General features: G+C 39.9%; 1 protein-coding gene across 1 annotated transcript; it reads left to right on the forward strand.

Annotated features, from left to right (window-relative positions):
- Nucleotides 1–827: 827 nt before the first annotated feature.
- capza2 (capping actin protein of muscle Z-line subunit alpha 2) lies at nucleotides 828–19823 on the forward strand. Its single transcript, NM_001292439.1, is given in 10 exon segments — nucleotides 828–889; nucleotides 7970–8033; nucleotides 8994–9045; nucleotides 9985–10048; nucleotides 11055–11261; nucleotides 12401–12480; nucleotides 13878–13956; nucleotides 15067–15138; nucleotides 15935–15997; nucleotides 18860–19823. Coding segments are annotated over 10 exon segments (861 nt in total). The 5' UTR covers nucleotides 828–850; the 3' UTR covers nucleotides 19001–19823.

Consider the following 19823-nt stretch of genomic DNA (forward strand, 5'->3'; position numbering starts at 1 on the left):
GGGGGATGGTGGGGGATGGTGGGGGATGGTGGGGGATGGTGGGGGATGGTGGGGGATGGTGGGGGATGGTGGGGGATGGTGGGGGATGGTGGGGGATGGTGGGGGATGGTGGGGGATGGTGGGGGATGGTGGGGGATGGTGGGGATGGTGGGGGATGGTGGGGGATGGTGGGGGATGGTGGGGGATGGTGGGGGATGGTGGGGGATGGTGGGGGATGGTGGGGGATGGTGGGGGATGGTGGGGGATGGTGGGGGATGGTGGGGGATGGTGGGGGATGGTGGGGGATGGTGGGGGATGGTGGGGGATGGTGGGGGATGGTGGGGGATGGTGGGGGATGGTGGGGGATGGTGGGGGATGGTGGGGGATGGTGGGGGATGGTGGGGGATGGTGGGGGATGGTGGGGGATGGTGGGGGATGGTGGGGGATGGTGGGGGATGGTGGGGGATGGTGGGGGATGGTGGGGGATGGTGGGGGATGGTGGGGAGGGGGGATGGTGGGGGAGGTGGGGATGTGGGGGATGGTGGGGGATGGGGGGGGATGGTGGGGATGGTGGGGGAGGTGGAGGTGTGGGGATGGTGGGGGAGGAGAAGGCGCAGGAGGGAGAGGGGGTGAAGGAGGACGGGGGGTGGGGGGGGTGTAGGATGGCTGTGGCGGGGACGCGCACGAGGTGAAGGAGTGCGGCGGCGTGGACGCCCACGGAGGGAGGGAGGGAGGGAGGGGAGCATCGGGGCGCGCACGGAGGGAGGGGAGCAGCGGGGGCGCGCACGGACGGAGGGAAGGAGGGAGGAGAGGGACGGGGCGGGGCGGCGCCGCGCGTGCTCAAGGCCAGTCATTCCCAGCCTCGGCCAAGATGGCGGATCACGAGGAGCAGGTATCGGAGGAGGAGAAGGTGAGAGGCGGCGGCGGCGCGGCGGCACCCACCACCGGGCAAGGAGGTGTCCGCGCTCACTCCCTACCGGCCTCGCCGCGCGTGTGTGGGGAGGGAGAAGGGGGGGAGAGAGAGAGAAGGGGGGGAGAGAGAGAGAAGGGGGGAGCGGAGAGAGAGAGAAGGGGGGAGAGAGAGAGAGAGGGGGGAAGGGGGTTATTTTTAGCCGTTGGTTGTCCGGCCGCCAGACCCAGAGACACACACAGCGGCCCCGGACCCCTCTCTCTCTCTCTCTCTCTCACACACTCTGTCCTTGTAGGGGCCGGTGTCGGCCCCGGCGCCATCCCCTCCCCCTCCCCCCCCCTCCCCGCTTGGGGGGTGAGGAGGGATGAGGCGAGCCGCCCGCTGGCCGCACAGGCGGGGTGGGTGGGGGAGGGGGGGCTTTACCCCGGGGCCCGGCTCCAGGGTCTGACACTCTCACCCCCTGGGGTGGGGGAGGAGGACGGAGGGGACCCGGGGCAGGTGGGGGGGGTCTTATCCTCTTCTCTCGGCCGCACGGTGCCTCCTCCCCCCCCCCCCCCCCCGCGGGGCTACACAGCTCCGGACTCCTCTTTAATGTCTTTAAATAAAGTGACTGAAGTCCAGCCAGACCCCCCCCCCCCCATAAGGACATCAACAACACCTTCAGTCAGTGCCCTTTCCTCTCCTTTAATACCCCCTCCCACCCACACACACACACACACACACACACACCCTTATTACAAGTGGTTACATTTGTGATCTGGTTAAATAATAATAATCCTTGCGTTTGACTTAAAGCCTCTATCGCCTCTTCGAGACGTCTCAAAGCGCTTCATCGCCAGTGATCTGCGGCAACGTGTAGACTTCCCCATGTGTACCATTGCTGATAAAAATCCTTGCATTGGATATTGTTCCTTATCATATCGTTGAGACATCTCAAAGCGCTTCACAGAAATGTCCTGTAAAGTGAATTGACTGCATATTTTGTGGGCGAAACGCGTCAGTTTTTGTTTGTTTGTTTGTTTGTTTGTGTCCCACAAACTGTCATGGATTTTGTTTGTAGAAGATGAACAATCAGTCAGCCCTTGTGAGCCCCGGTCTCTTTGCTTTAAGGGAACTTGCTACCTCCCCCCCCCCCTCCTCCCAGTTGTCAACCACAATAATAATCCTTGCATAAATATATGGAAGTAGATTTTTTAAAGCCCGAGTTTTGTCATTTTTGAGGAGGGGTGGAGGCTTAGGGACTGATTTTGACTATGTACTGCAAGATTATTTTGCTCTAGGTCATTGGATTGTTTAGTTTCAGTGAACACTGAAGTAAACATCCTGGTTTGCAGCTCCCACTCCACCCCCTTTCTCTCTTTTTTTTGTATATCACAGTGATGTAGGGTTTTTGTTTCTATTGCTCGTGGTAAATAGAAATGGGAAAATGTTACACACAGAAGAGCGCCATAAGATGGTACTGTATATATTTACTAATTTCAGTTTGACTGCTGGATTCTAGAGTGATCTCACATCTCCAGAACATTTGTGTGCAGAATTTGAAAGATTAAACAAGTAGCACTGAAATAAATCGCACCAATTGAAATTGTCAAGCTATTTGTTTTATACAGACTGGCTGTTTCAAGAGAAACATTAAAGTTCCCGTGAAACAACCAGATGTTTTCCCCTGCACATCCTAGTGAATAATTCTCCAGATTATTTGGTGGCTCACCTCACTTTGAATTTTTCCCCCCGCAATTTGCAGCAGGAAGAAGAGAGGGAGAGCTTGATATAGTAGTGTCTCCAAAGGTGATCCAAGCAGTTTGTTATTAAAATAATTTAAGATTGTTGGTTCTAATATAATTGATGCCTTTGTTATTAAAATGAAGCTAATAGACCAATATTTCTGAATGTTTTATGAGCTTTGATTTTTTGTGGACTGTATGGGAGATAATATTTTTGCTTTGGAATTTATATTATGACTAATTATAATGACTTGCAGTTACCTGAAGTAAAACAGGTTGTTGGTTTTCTTAAATATTTACTTTGTTATCAGTTATTCTCCTTTGTGATTGGTGCAATTGGATCACTGGGAATTTTTTCGGTAGCTGGAACATCCACTTGTAAGAAAACCATCTATGGTGCAATATTTACAGCAGGGTTGTCAAGCATTTCAGTAAATAGTACAGTAGTCGGTGTCAACACCTGAGGTGAAGTACCTGCTTTATTTTCCCCCCATTTTTTATACTGTTTATACTCTTTCTCTCCCTGTTTACTCGTCCTTTGGATGAGAAGATGAGAAGTTAAAGCAACGTGCCCAGTTTAAGTGGACATTAAAGATCCTATTAATACTATGACTAAAATGGAGAGTTTCTCCTGGTATCCTGGCTAACAATATTCCATATAAATTGGTCATTTATTTCATAGCTGTTTGTAGTGCCTTGCTGTCCACAAATTAGTTGCCTCCTTTGCCTACAAAGACAATTACTACACTTAACAGCAATTCCCTATGAAGCTCTTTGAGACATATCAATGTTATAGGTGAAATATCAAATGCAAGGTATGTTGTTGACATTACCCATATGCTAAGAATTGGCTTCATACTAATGGAGGTATTGTTTACCCATATGTAATGAGTGAAACCACTCTTAAGTCATAGGATACTGTATATTGAAGTTTTTACTCATTGATGCATGCGATAAGCTTTGTATCAGTCAGTATGAATGGAGAGATGATATTAGATCACACCACTATTTTAAGTGTGGGAACAATGTTGAAATTACCTTTAAAATCGGTTATTTAATGCAGAAACGTTATAGGTCAAGTGACACAAATGTGTTTTTACTTTCTGAAAAGGGAGTTTTTATATTGTAAGAAGATTATGACTAGACCCTAAGGTTTATTTATAATTGCCTTTTTTTATGAGTGGTGGGTGTAGACCTAATTCTACTATCAGAAGTATTGATTGATAAAATCAAATTTGTCTAAAATTGTCCTGTTGCGCTGAAATGTTATAAATTGCACATCTCAGCAGGTTCTCTATATCCCCATTTCATCTGTCAGAATTAGTTTCTCAATCTCTGGTTTATTCATGTTTAGTGTTTTGTGGTAATTTGGGGAAAGAAAATATGTTCAATGCTGAATTTGACAATTCTAAACAGATGATACTGTTCTTCATATTCAATTCCATTTAGTTTTGAACATATTGAAAGTTGAAGACTTGGAACCTGATGACATATGTTAAAATGGACAAATACTTCAGCTTCTCAGGATACCAGTTCAACATTAAGCATCTTTACATGAATTTATTGCATTTTTGTTACTTTCAAGTTAAGCCTGCAGTAGTCCAGGCATTATAAGCTTGAAGTGAACCGTTGAAGTTGGCCTGCACATATAATTTAACACTGAAAATTGGTGTCCATACTTCTACATTTAATAGCCTTTTAAATTATGTATCCTTCAGTTCAAAACCGCTGTTCCAAGTGACTTTCATGATCTGACCTTCACAGTGTTATGAATAAATTTGGTATCAGCTTCACTCAGTTTGTAGCACTCCCACCTCTGTGTCAAAGGTTGTAGGTCAAGCATCAAGTCAGTACTTGGGCTCATAGTCCAGGCTTATTCACACCCATACAGTACTGGGGGAAAGCTGCGTTGTTGGAACTGTGGCCTTCCGAATTAGCCTGTTAAACGAAGGAGTTACTTTGCTTGAGAGAAATTAATCAGTGAAGCACTTAGAAATGTTTTGGTATGATAGGCACTATTTCTTTCTATCTATCCATCTATCCATCCACCCATACATACTAATAAGGCGTAATGTCTGTCTTGTGTGTCAGCCAAGAACTCAATAACCGATTGACGTAGAGACATAATTTATACCTCATCAGAAAGGTCTGGGATGGGGGAGTGTCATGGGCATATTTTGGTGGGGTGGGGATCTCCTATCATTGATGAGCTATGACCTAAACAAACTCATCACACATGTATGGCAGTTTTGCTTAAGATGTGCACACAGGGTTTATGGCATGTAAAATGGTTTATGAGTGGTACCACTGAAAATGCGAGCTCTAACAATGAGCATACAAAAATTATGGAGTATCTACAATCGTTTTGCTTAAGGTGTACACACAGTGTTGATGGCATGTTACATGGTTTGTGAGTGGTATCACTGAAATCTACATTCCATATTGGATACTTTGTTTGCAAGCGTAGCTGCAACGGGGACAGCTAGTCAGATATAAAGATCTAAATATAGTTATCGAAATAGCAAAGAACAAAAATGTTCTCTTAGTTAGGGTACCATTTAATAACAATAATAATCCTTGCATTTGATATAGCGCTTTTCACGTCTTCTAGACGTCTCAAAGCGCTTCACAGAATATACTGTAAAGTTAATTGACTGTATATTTTGTAGGCGAAACACGGCAGACAATTGCACGCAGCAGTGTCCCACAAACAGTCGTAGATTGAATAACTAAATGATTATTGTTTTTTTTCTTGAGGGATTATTATCAGGTGTGTGGAGTTAGGAAACTTACACAAGGTTTCGCCCTGCTAAGAATCGAACCCAGGTATCTGGCTTGCGAGGCGAGTGCTCTAATCACTGAGTACAGGACTCCACATTTAACAGTAGGACCCTTAGCCCTCTTCTGTAATTGTAGGAACTCTTTATTAGGTACTGTATATTCTCTCTCCCTGGCCATTTATTGATAGAGATGTTAGGAATATTTATTTTTCTACTAGATGTAATTTCTTACAACAACTTTCAGTTCATAGTAAGAAAACAGTATTTTATGTCATGTCTGATATGCATCATGTGATACCCTCTGTCCTGCTGAACATTGTTGACCCAGTTTCTGAAAAATACATTTGCGCTATTGCAGTAGTGTGACTGAACATTGAATGGCATCCACTTGTTTTGGGTAATTTTATGTTTGGTCAAACTTTCAATATTCTGGGAATTGAAGAGATGAAGAGAGAGAGGGAGAGAGAGGGGGAGAAAAGAAAGGAAATGGGAGACTTAAAATTTGATCAAACTATTAAATTGCCTTAAAATTGGTTGTTTAATGCAGATTTGAAGTATGTGGAAGAAGAATTTGTTTTCAGCTTGTTATAGTTGGGTGACATTTTAATTAATCATTGAAGCTTTCATAGTGCATCTTAACTATGATCTTTGATGTTGAATTCAAATTCTGATTTGGGGATATCAGCTACTATTTCGCAGTCCACTAATTGACAACCCTTCCTTGTTATGTCAAAATGACAGTTGCATTAATGTCAATGATTATTTCATCTGACAATAGAAGATACAAGTACATTACATCAAAACATTGCTCTCCATTTTGTTCTGAATTTGTTACAGCAATTACGAATGGTAGAGAATTCAGACCTGTCTTGCGTATTGCCATCATGTGCACATGATTGCCCGAGGCCAATAGTGCACACTTGTATATTTAGAACTGAAGTACTGTGAGGTGTCCTTATTAGACTACTTGGATTAGCAGTGGCGAATTGGTTTTAGTCGATTCTCATGTTTCACATTGCTTTTCTTGAAAGTAGTGAGCGGCTGATTTGTTGGAACAGCTTTCTCTTGGCAAAAAATGCAATCATGAGCCAATATCCAGGGTTAATAGCGTTCAATATGGAGGGTCAAGAACAGCCTTCAAAAAATGCACAGTAACTACTTTCTACAGTAAATATTGTGAAGTGCTTTGAGACATCCTTCCAATGAGAAAGTTGCTATTTGAAATGCAAAGTTATTTTATATAACTGCATAAATCAAATGTCCTGAAAGTAGCCTCAACTTTGTGGATTCAGGATAAATTAATACCTGCAACAGTGAAAGAGAGCAATGGTGGAGAGAGATATTACATTCCTAGTTAAGGCTTAAGTATTTCTCGACATCCAGTTCTCTGTTGTAGCTTGCCACTAACAAATATTGCATTGCAAATGTGAGACCTTCGAGAGATCATTAGTATAGTAATGTGTTATCAAAGATTGCTACTTGCTATTGCTGATTTAACATATGTGGGGGAAACTGAAATGTCACACAAAAGGTGATGATAAAAAATGAGTTTTTCCCCAGTGTTGTTATTTATTCTAGGGAAGGCTGATTGAAGATCAGGAATGATTGCAAGGGCACTGGCTGTCCTCCAATACTTTGCTCAAGTGGTCATTCTTAATTTGTGAGCCAGGACTGCAAGTGCAGTGCATTCATGGAGGGGCTTTACAACAGAGCTTAATCTCACCTCATTTAGTAGTGATCAGGAGTTGGCCTCTTGACTTATTTTTCTGCAAGACCATTTTCTCCCATCCCCCTTCTCCCATTTTAGCCTTCAGATACAGTGCAGACTAATTATAGTGTCCCACCACTTCAGCGAATTCCAAATATGGCATAGATTGAAGCTTCCTACTGTCCCCTATGGCTAACTGCTACAGCAGCAGGTAGTGAAAATGGGCTTACCCACTGCCTATTCGGCAAGCCTACAACTGGGATATTTTGTTGTTATCAATTAGTTTTATTTGTTTATTAATGGCATAATGCACTGCCCTGAATTTGAGCTTAAAATATAGTTTCCTTGTCCGTTCTGTTGTTGCTTCTACATTTTGAGTAGAAATAGCAATCATGAGTGAGAATAGAGCTCAATTGATTACTTACACTTCGCCCCCACCCCCTCCTTCCCCCAGCCATCACCATCACATACACACAGCTTTGGGATATTAAGATCAATTTTAACATTCCCATTGCCCTTCTGAGTAAAATGAGCTAATTCAAGAGGAGCCAGACCTGGAACATTCTTCATCGAAGAAATGACCATCGCAGAGAATTTTAACTCCCCTATCCTTTTTCCATGTGTGTCAAAGACATTGTAGATGTTTGATTTTTTGGGAGAGGATGATTATAAAGTTCGAGGCTTTAACTGTGTGAAAATTCTAAAATGTTATACAGATGTACCATTCAATTTAAGGTTAAGTACTGTATAATATTAGCAGACCCTGTCATCATTTGGATGAATATCTATAAACTGATGTTAAGATATTTTTAAAAGCAGTTACTGGAGATTTTCAATGAACTGTAATTACAAAGTCTTTTAATTACAGGTACGCATAGCGGCGAACTTCATTATTCACGCTCCGCCGGGGGAATTCAATGAAGTTTTCAATGGTAAGTTCAGTTACATTACTTAGAATACAGAGGCTTTCATTTTCTTTATTCATTACGCTAAAGCTTGATGAGCACTTATTATTTTAACGATTAAATATGGTTGAGAGTTAATGAACAAAGACACCTGGAGACTAGTACATTACCTCTTCTCTAGTTACCACAAATCAAACAGCTTGGTAAAGGAAGTTTGTGGATTAGCACATTATACCGTACTACTACACGAACAAGTTCATCAATGGTGAGTTCCCAGTCTCAATCTGGCTATTTGTAGAAGTGCCAAGTAGAGCAGGGACTCCTTTCTAGGTTTGATTCCAATGAATTCTAATCTTATTAGATGCTAGGATTCAGTTGATATAAAAAATCTGATTTAAATGTCTTATTAAATGGTGCCCAATAAATTTGTTTGCACTTGTAGTTTGATTCTCATTTTCTTCCTTTTTACTCACTTTCTGAATCACCCTTGACAGTTAGATGCACAGAAAACATCTTAAAATTGCACCTATCTGTAATTCCTGCTCATATGAAGAGCAATGTAATCACCATCTTACAACACATCTTAATTCACTAACTGTTTCAAGTGGTCATATTCCAAAGTGGCTTCTTAATTTTATTGATTTAAAATTAATCTCAATTCCAAAAGTACTAAAGTTCTGTTGAAGGATGAATATAGTGAAGCAGATTTTTTAACCTTTAGATATGTGTGATTTAACAATAGAAATATGAAGGGTTGATGCATGTAGGTAGGTGGATGAAGGTGTTGTAGGCATCGCCTATAAAATAGTTATTGCACTTCACAGTATCTATCCTGTGAAATGCTTTGAGACGTCCTCTGATGTGAAAGACATTTTATCAAATGCAAGGATGATTTTTTTTATGTCAGCAATTTGCATAATCTGTCTACGATATCCAACTGATTTATTGTCTTTCACTAACTCCAGCACGGCTTTTATTTTCCTGCAGATGTGCGGTTGCTACTTAATGATGACAATCTTCTCAGGGAGAGTACAGCACAGTAAGTACAATTTCTAAAGCTTTTCATTCTGCAGTAACTATAGAAATAATCCCTGAAAAGATATTCTGACCCTGAATATTTGTAAACTTTCAGTTCAAAATTTGATTAACACTAAATACATTAACAACTGTACAAGCTTTCAAACAAACTGTTTTGAAAGTTTTCTGTGCTCTTTCCATTATTACTTGTTCATCCAGGGCTTGGTGACGTTCTCCCAGCCCCAAAAAATGTTGCTTTCGCTCTGGGGCCAATAGGGACAGTGGAGTAATCTTGTTCTTGCAAGAACTCTGATTGGTTTGCAGTAAAACCTCTGCAAAAAGTACAAGTCTTAAAATTATGCAATTGATTGAATATTTGTCCGTCCTTCTTCTACAGTACTGGGAAGTAATAAATGCAGTGCATGTGACTGGTTTCCAGAAAGTCGGCAAAACTCTTGTATAATTTAGGAGCTTGGAGCTGTAATTGAATTTGTGCATGTTTTTGTTTTGCACCATTGTCTAGACTGTGTTGTATGTAATGCTATTGATCTCCTCTGATGAGGCAATGTGTGTTGTGAAGCAGCAAATTAATAAGAATAAATCCTCATAATCTAGAATAACTGACTAACATGTCAGGCAATCTGAAATCAAATCTGTGACCGCAATTTTGCAATGGACTTAACTATTTTTAACATAAGAAATGGAGATTTCAATAATGTTCTAACAAATTGTTAAATTGTTTTCTGAATCCCATACTTCAAAAAAGTGCTAATATTCTAGTTAACACACCAAAACATTATTGCTGGGGGGTAAGGGTTTGTTGATTTTTAAGTACTTTAAGCCCACATCCTATGTTGAAATTCTGTTGAGTAGTTTTGACATTTTAGGAACCATCTTCCATCTGGTATATCCTGGAGTGATATTCAGATTTTTAATTTCCATTATTAATCTCTCTTTCTAGTGCATTTGCACAGTATAATGTGGACCAGTTTACTCCAGCAAAAATTGATGGGTATGACGATCAGGTACGGAATCGTATCTTATTAGTTACCAAATGTTAACAAAAAAGGATATTTAAACAGACCTGTAAAAATATGTACTACCATTGATGATAGGGTTGTATTTCTGTCATGCTGTACTTTCTAAAGCAAGTTCAGATGCTGCATTTCATTGTGGGAGGGCTCGGGTGAGAAAGGGAAAGTAATTTCTAATATTACTGTAGGTAAGTAAGAATGGCTGTCTAATAACCAATGGTTGGTTACCTTTTATATGTATAGAAGCCTATGTTTTCTATATGGTGAGGTCCGAATCCGGGATCATTATACTGGGTCAGTTACATGTTTCAGTAGGATAGTGATGCTTTGTTTAAAAAAAATGTTCCTGCAGGAAATTTTCAGCTCAAGAAAAGGGAGTAAAAATAAAGCAATGCTTATCTCTTGTTAACTTAATGAGAAAGGTGATGTTTAAGCCATTCCTGATGTAGCTTGCTAATAATTCTGTCGTCCTGTAGGAAGAGGAATTGGTGCCATCTGTAATTTTGTTAGTCACAAGCGGCTGATAGGGCTTTTTAAAATTGATTTGTATTCTGTTGCTCATTTGCTAAACATTTTGCAAAGTAAATTTGTTGCTTTTTCCAATGGGTTTGCAATATTAAAATACTAAAATATAAAATTAATTTTGTAATCACGGATAAGATGTAGCACCTTTAAATACTACTTTGGGAACAAGCATTCTAAACAAGGCAAAACGATCAGTTTCCAGATTTGTAAAACGCAATGTAATTCTGACTTAATTCCATTTGATGTTTATTAGTTGTATGATTTATAAAAGTTACAAGTGTTTACAAAGTAGCAGTGAAAGTGACTGAAGCAATCTTTTGTCCAATGTGCATATGAATCAAGATCTTGGAGATATTGAATGTAAGATAGTGGTATAATTTTACCATGAGCTTCTGTTTCAGAAGCGTTTACAAAATGAGATGATTTTTGTTCTCTGGACTAGATTGTAATTTTTAATAACATTTGGTTACAGGTCTTAATAACAGAGCATGGAGACCTTGGCAGTGGTAGATTTTTGGATCCTAAGAACAAGATCTCGTTTAAATTTGATCATTTACGGAAAGAAGCAAGTGATCCCAGACCTCATGATGTTGACAATGCATTGGAGTCTTGGAGAAGTGCTGTGGATATTGCTGTGAGGGCATATGTAAAAGAACATTACCCGGATGGTATCTGTACTGTAAGTTTCAACATGTACATGTTCCCTCTTGGTGACGTCATCCGTAGACATGGGGTCATCTTCCACATGTATGTGAATGACACCAAACTCTTATTTCTGCCTCCACGCTTGACTCCCGGACCACTGCTGTCCTGACAGAATGTCTGTCAGACATCAAGTCCTGGATGAGAGCTAACTTTCTCCAGTTGAACATCAACAAGACCAAAGCCATCCTGATTGGCTCCTGTCAGCACCTCCACAGCTCAGGTACTGCGTGCATCACCATCCATGGATGCACACTCCACCTTACTGAGCCAGTCTTGGCATCTTCTTGTTTGACCCTCAACTGTCCTTTCTGCCCCACATGCGTGCCATGACCCACAATTGGCGGTCGGTCCTTCAGCCTCCCTGTCCCGACCCTTTGGAACTCCATCCCACAGTCCCTTCACCTAGCTCCCTCCCTTGTCTCCTTCAAAGCACGTCTCAAGATGCTCTTTGTCGACTGCGCCTTCGGCCACCTACCCCTACCCCTACCCTCCCTGCCCTCCACCCCTCCTGATTCCAAATCCCTGACCGTTCAGCACCTTGAGACATCCTCCTGAAGTGAAAGGCTTTACAAATGTAATTTGTTGTTTGTTGCTGTTGTTTGAAATTCTTGATCTATTATGAATATGCAGTATTCAACAAATATGTTTCTTTAAAATAGCACTTCGTCGTCAACAGCTAATAGTGGCAAAATAGTTTGAAAATAGGCCCTTTGTTGTCACCTATGAAATCCTTAGAATCATCCATTGCTACAGCAGCAGACTGCAGTCGTTTGCTGTATCTAGGTCATAGTTTGTTGCATATTGTATGCTGCAGACAACTCTAGTGCTGTGATGGCAAGATAGTACCTTTGTGACTTTTATTATAATATTAATTATTACATTTGATGTAGCGCCTTATATTGTTGAGATGTCTCAATGCACTTCAGGATTGACTGTGTATTTTGTAGGAGAATATTCTTGCCCTACAGGATGTCTCAGCTACAAGGAGAGACCCAGGTTTGAGTTGTAGCAGACCACTGATGCTTCAATCAAATAATTGTTCAGTGTAATTTTATCATTTAGATGTTACACACCTCGGGATTATAAAACACGGGCTTATAAATCTTTTTCTAGGTATATGGGAAAATTATTGACGGACATCAAACCATCATGATATGCATCGAGAGCCATCAATTCCAACCTAAAAATTTCTGGTAGGTTGGAATGCTATTACTGTAATAGTTTTTGGAAGAATTTTGCTTTCTTAAACAGAGTTATCAGAAGCTTAGAAAGATATTTTAGTCACAAACAAGATGACACCTGTCCAATTGTCAATTTATGTTGGTATTTGTTATTGTGGAAAATACTGACCTTGTCTAAGTTATAAGAGTTCAAGCCCAATAAGGAAGGTAGAGAAAATAGTTATTTACTGAGACTGCGTAGAGCATAAAAAACGCATTGTGGAGATCCATAATATATGATTTATGCCCAAGGGTCAGAGCTAAATTGATGCACAAATGAATAAATGTAGATGGTGGTAGGCAGGAATAAAACAACGTCGCTGCAGATGACTTAAGCAACAAATGCAATTTTTTTACTAAAAATGAAAAACAAATGTTATTTCAGCTGCTGATGTACAGTTGTGCCATGGGTAGTCTCTTTGTCAGAAGGATTAGGTTCCGTTTTGTAGGATTTGAAGGCAAATGATGCCCGAACAAGCAAAGAGAAGTAATTATAAAGAAGTTAATATTTTAAACATATAATCCTCCGAAGCAATTAAAAGGACAGTGACAGATATAAATTTGCAGTATTTTTAATTGTAGAAAATTGTGATTCATTCCATTTCTGATGAAGATTGGATTAATGGCATGTGACATTCATACAAATATTCCATATTCCCAAATAAATTAATAAATCCTTTTTAAGAATGTGGATGAGGAGCAAAATCAAATTCAAAACCTACCAAATGAAAAATGTTTGGATCAGAGGAAGTAATGAACAGTTTTGAGCTCCCAATCTGAAGACTTCATTTCACCCCTAATTAAGCACACAATGTTTTGCTTTTGTAGCATTGAAATGTATCTTACAAACTTTAAACTGAAAGTAATGTACTTTTTTTTAAATGTACTGAGAGCATGAAATTCCAATGGTTAGCGCATATCACTAAAGTTGGAACTTTATCAACCAGTGGACTTTCATCCATAAGTGTTTTCATGTAGCCTCATCCATATGTCCCAAATATGTTTTATTTGTAAGTTCCTACCATTAACATTTTATCACCACTTAATTTTAAATGCATCTTTATATGTTTTCTGTCTTCAGGCTCTTTAGATACCATTAGATTATTTTTCCTGAGTAAACTCAATCGTCTATCGCTTTCGATTATGTTCTGTTTTTACTGGGGTGTTGATGAGGTTTATTTGAAAGCAAACTCTTTCAAGGGTCTCAATTGTATCAAATTACAGTTGCTGAATTTGTTGCACTGCCTAAATTATCCTGCTGTTTCTCTTGACAAAAGGTGTACCAGATGTAATGATGTAATTACACAGTTGTCTCAATAATCACATTTTGTTTTCAATACTTCATTAAATTGTTTACCGTTTGAATGAAGGAATGGGCGTTGGCGATCAGAGTGGAAGTTTATCATCACTCCTTCAGCAACTCAAGTGGAGGGTGTTTTAAAGATTCAGGTTGGTAACTCCTAAACTGCAGAGTGTTATGGATTGTGTGTATTCTTAAACCAGTTTTGAGTGTTTTTTTTTCTCTAGTAAGGACTTTATAAAGAAAGTCAGAGCGGAAAGGAGAGAGTAATTTATTTTATTAAAAACTGGTGAGCCAGAAAACAAAGCCCACAGTTTTGAAATAATTTAGATCTTCCCCACTTAAAAAAAATCTTAAGAGTAGTCATTCAAATACTCCAATATCTACAACACCATAAAGCTTTCAGTGAGAAGTCATTCAATCCATTAAGAGTCATCCTTTCACAGATTATGTACTATCCACTCTCACCACTATGATAAGGTTTCATTTCCTGAGGAATAACTGCAAAAAATGCAGATGATCAATTTAAAAAATAGATTATTTGTATCTTCCTTGGTCGCAACGGCTCAATACCATATCCTTTCAGTAATCCCTTCAAAAAATATAATAATAATTGGTCACTCACTCCATGACTATTGGTGGGACATTGCTGTGTGCAATTGACTGCTGTGTTTTGTCCCAAAATACACAGTCACTACACTTTGCAGTATATTCTGTGAAGTACTTTGAGATGTCTTGAAGACGTGATGAGGCGTTATATCAAATGCAAGGATTATATTACCATCCTGTTCCACACAACATTCAGTTACATCTATAAGTCTTGTGCTGCTAACCAGCTTTTGTTGCAAAATGTATTTGACACATTACCACGTACCCATAATCTGGAGCGATTGCTCTTCATCTGGATTGAGCCATGATAAATTTCTACTTGTACTCCAAATTAAATAGCTTGGTTGCTTTATTTTTCATTCCTCTTACGTAGAATTGCATAGACTGTACAGATTAAAAACAGGCCATTCAGCCCAACTAGGCTGTGGTGACATTTGTACTTCAGCTTTCCACACTTTTTTTGGGGGGCGGCTAGCAGGTCTAACACATGTGGAAACCCATCCCATCACCACTTCCCAGAATATCCAAAAAACAAACTTTTTTTTAAGTGGTCTGTTTGCTAAGAATGCTAATTTGTGGTTTTGTTGTTTTTCAGTATAATTTATATTTTAATTACATGTCCAAACCACTTATCAAATGTTTGTTTTCAGGTTCATTATTATGAAGATGGCAATGTTCAACTAGTCAGCCATAAAGATGTACAGGAAACATTGTCTGTTGGTGTAAGTACGGGCACCCCTTGTCCCTCTGAGATGGTTGGATCGACATTGCTCATCATGTTTGTCAAGAGCCACAGTTCCAACCAATGCCCCGCTCCAGGTCCACTTTCAGTAATGCTGCAATATATTATGTCACAGAGTGATGAGTTGTATGGATATGCTTGTGATTCCCCACACAGTGAGGTCCTGATTTAAATAATAGCAGTGTTGGGTGGAGGCCAGATACGTGCCCACTAGGCAGGAAGGGAGGGAAGGGGTGGGTAAATCAATTAGACCAATAGTTGTATTATTGTAAATGGTTCTTCTTAAACTGGGACCTTATCACTTGCTTTATGGAAGCTGGAAAACCACTGCCTCCTAATAGCATTCCCTTGCCAATTGCAGAGCAAGAAGAGGAAAAGCTCAGCTCGGTCAACATCCCACAGCCTCGCAGGCTGTGAATGGAGGCCCAGAGGCACATGAAGCAGCCGAGGGCCACAGGTGAAGGGGAGGAGGGATGCAAATACCACTGAGTTAGATTAGCTCTCTTTATTCCCTGATTTAACCTATTTAATGCAAAACTATACCATTTGACCTATATTCCACAATAGATTTAAATTTGCCAGATTTCTGGGTGCGGCACTTATCTTTATTAACTGATAAGAATTTTAAACGTAATGAAAGTCCATGTGGTTGGTTTGTTTCACCCTTATCTGTGTACAAGTGATGTCCTATGAGGGAGGGAGGGAGAAGGAGGAGTCTTTCATCTTAATTGGATTTGAGATTTTACTTTTGTGACATGTTCCTTTTCTTTTTGCAGAATGAAGCTCAGATGGCAAAAGAGTTTACAAAACTTATAGAATCAGTAGAAAATGGATACCAGGTATGAATGCTTGAATGAATAATAATCATGCTAGTTAACTTTTGGGCGGATTATTTTGATGGTCGAACGGTATTCTGATTCTGTGTTTGTATGCAATGATAAGTAAATATATTTAATACACAAATGTTTTGGGTGCCTCAAGCATGCTAATTTGTCAAGTGAGAAATATTCAGTTGAAGGAAAGGAATAAACCTAACTGTTAAACTACTTTAATTTGCTTGTAATCTACCTTTTGAGATTAGCCTGTTGTATTTTATAGTTATTTAAGTGTTTCTCTGGATTTACAAATGTACGCCTACAATAATAATAATAGTCCTTGCATTTGATATAGCGCTTTTCACGTCTTCTAGACGTCTCGAAGCACTTCACAGAATAGACTGAATTGAATGTATATTTGTGGGCGAAATGTCGGCAGCCAATTGCGCACAGCAGCGTCCCACAAACAGTCGTGGATTGAAATGACCAATTTTTTATTTTTTTTGGAGGGATTATTATCAGGCTTGTGGAGTAAGGAAACTTACCCAAGGTTTCACCCTGCTGGGAATTGAACCCAGGTCTCTCGCTTGCAAAGCAAGTGCTCTAATCACTGAGCTACATGACTCTATTTATTATTTCCAATCTAATATCTATTTGTCTCTTTTAAAGTGGTTAACAGAGTTCATTCCACATGCTTGCCACGTTGTGGGTAGAAATGATGTATTTGCTGAGGCATGTTCATTTTAAACATGTGCCCTCTAGTTTTATAATCCAAGTGAAGTCAAGTAGCCTGCTTTTATCTATAACTAGAAATCAGCATTGAAAGACCTAAGTGCCCCCTAAAATCATTTTAGTACTGGATGGTCTGTTTTCACCGATTCCTTTCCAGTGTATCAATGTAAGCGAGAGGCCTGGGTTCAATTCCAGGCAGAGTGAAACCTTGGGCAAGTTTCCTTACTCCAGACGCCTAATACTAATCCCTCCAAAACAATAATAAATTGGCCATTTTCAATCCACGACTGTTTGTGGGACACTGCTGTGCGCAATTGGCTGCCGCGTTTCGCCCACAAATATACAGTCAATTCACTTTACAGCATATTCTGTGAAGCGCTTTGAAACGTCTCGAAGACGTGAAAAGCGCTATATCAAATGCAAGGATTATTATTATATTATTATAATGTCTATTTCAAGGTAGGTGCCCAAATCTGCATTCAGTATTCTAAATCTGCTTCGCTGCTTTTTTATAGAAAAATTACTTTTGTTTATCTTTTAGTTGGATGCCATTGAGATGATTAACATTGATCACTGCTTTACATTGACTGGAAATTTTCAGAGCATGACAAATTCACAAGTTCAGGATAGCAACTGGCAATTTCAGGACATACACAACAGCAGCAGTAGTTTGCACTGGGAAACTGGGGAGGTGAACATCTTTCACATAGATAGTTTCTCCCAAGCACTTTTGAGAGGGAACTTGAGCTGGGAAAAAGATGGGAGCATTAAGGGAGGTGGCTAAAGGTACAATCCAAGAATTCTTTAGATGGGTTTATAAAACAGACGGGTAGAGGCAAGGCAGAGGTATTTTTAACGAGAGTAGAGTTGGCTGAGTGGAGGGAGTAGCTGGGAGATTGCAGAGTTGGGGGGAGACAAAGCAATGCAAGGCATTCGAGAGTCAGGGTGAGAATCTTAAAGTTTAACTGATGTGAGATAGGGAGCCAGACAAGGATTGGGATGATCTAGCATACGTGGGTTGTTCTGGATGGTCTGGAGCTGAGGAGGTGAACAGCATTGGAAAAGTTGAATCGATATCCTAGAAGGATGAGATCAAAGGGGCCGAAGGGCCTCCTTGTCTGGACCTCGCTTGTGCTCCTGTGAAATTATTGCAACCGAATGTTTTTCCTCCTTTGCTAATTGAAAATCCTCAATTGCCTACACCTTTGCAATTTGCTGTTTTAATGAGGCATTCCCATACATTTAGCAACATTAAAATCCATCTGTTGTGCCTGTATCTATCTGCTTAACTGCCTCCTTCAACTTTGTACATTTTTTAATTTCAACTCGACCATGCAAATATGAAGTGTACATTAAGATAAAGAAATGTTGCACCTAAAAGTGAGCATTACTTTATCTTGTTAATAAAGACTGCTTTCTTGGTCCCCATTCTCTCGGGTCTCGGATGGATGATTTGATGTGATTTAGTTGAGCCGCTTTCTTTTTGGCTTGCTTTTCAGGCTACAGTTTTGTAGTTGAAGTTAAGCAATGAAATGATTTCAAAATGAAAGAAGGCATACAATGCAGGCTTGTTCTGACAGTTCAGGCATGCTGATTCACAATCCAAGGCCACTCAAAATATGTTCAGACTGAGAGTTAATTGTAGTTGCTGTATTTGATGAAAGGCAGGTCATTTTGTTTTAGCATTAATTATGAAGACAAATTGGTAAACAGAATTGCTGATAGATTTTAACGCTCCAAGCTATGAAATGGACCATGTAAACCATGGTCCATATAAAGAAGTGTAGGCACTGGCTTGTGGAGAGGATGTACTGGAAGGATTATGTAAGGCATCATATTTAGTTTATTTTGCTCTATAGAATGAGATCTTTGTTTACGAGACTAGTACACAAACTAGTACACTGTGTGGTCTTTCTCCCTCCCCCCCTTTCTCTCTCCTTCCAAACCTAATGCATTTTGCAAGTTGGCTAATTTAAACTGAGGTGTCTGGTTCACTCAGCAGTCTTTCAAGAGTTCCTAGCTGATTGTTTGCTTGCAGCATTTGTTCAACAATAACTTGCATTTATATAGCGCCCTTCACGCAGAGTAGCGTCTCAGAGCGCTTGTTCTTCCTTATCATATGCTGAATGTCTCTTTCTTCCTTCCCCCTCCCAGATGGCCATCAGTGAGAACTATCAGACTATGTCGGACACCACATTTAAAGCCTTGCGTCGATGGCTGCCAGTCATACGCACTAAGGTTGATTGGAATAGAATCCTGGGCTACAAGATTGGCAAGGAAATGCAAAATATTTAAAGGAAATTTTGCGTGACTGGATACGTTTAGTGTCTGTTTTTAAAAAGGTCTGGTCTCACAACTGTGAACTTTATGAATTACATGCACAAATAATTTGGGAGATTGCCTCATAGAACCCTTTTTTTAAAATACACTTAAGTTGAACATCATTAGCAGTTCTTTATTCAATTCAGCCTGCATAGGATGACATTTTCTCTTTCTAACAATTTGTACTAAAATAGTTCGAATTTTATTTTATTCACTTGGTGGTTGATTCCACTATAATGTATGTCGACTTTGTAAAATATGACTTGATACAGCCATCATGTGTTTAGTTGCCATATTTACGTTTACATGGTGAGACCATGCCTTTTACTCTTTTTGTGTGTGGAAGAATAATTATAACCTGTTCTTGCTTAGTGGCAAATATGTTGGCTAAGGATCTATTTCTTCCCCATTCCTTTATTTAGAAGAATAGTTACTAATTGTTTCTATTTAAAATGTATCCCTTCATAGATAGCAGTTACTTCCACATTAATTTCTGAACTTGCCTTCTTTATAGAGAGGTGGTTATTATATTTAAAGGGCAAAATTATGTGGGCAGAAATTCACCAAGAATTGATGGGTAAATAATTTAATGTGGTTAGTAATGTTAATGCTTTACTGACATGGCACTGACTCAGATGTAGTTAATATTTTTTGCAAAGAATATACACAAAATGCAGTTAATGCTTTGTGCCCACATAAACTCCTTCAATGAGCTGTGTATTAAAGTTACCCATGAATTATTTTTTATGAAGCAGACACAACTGTACCAGAATTGTAATATAAACCTGTATTCAGT

Source organism: Callorhinchus milii, unplaced genomic scaffold (genome assembly GCF_018977255.1).
Source record: "Callorhinchus milii isolate IMCB2004 unplaced genomic scaffold, IMCB_Cmil_1.0 Scaffold5, whole genome shotgun sequence".
Classification (NCBI taxonomy): Eukaryota; Metazoa; Chordata; class Chondrichthyes; order Chimaeriformes; family Callorhinchidae; genus Callorhinchus; species Callorhinchus milii.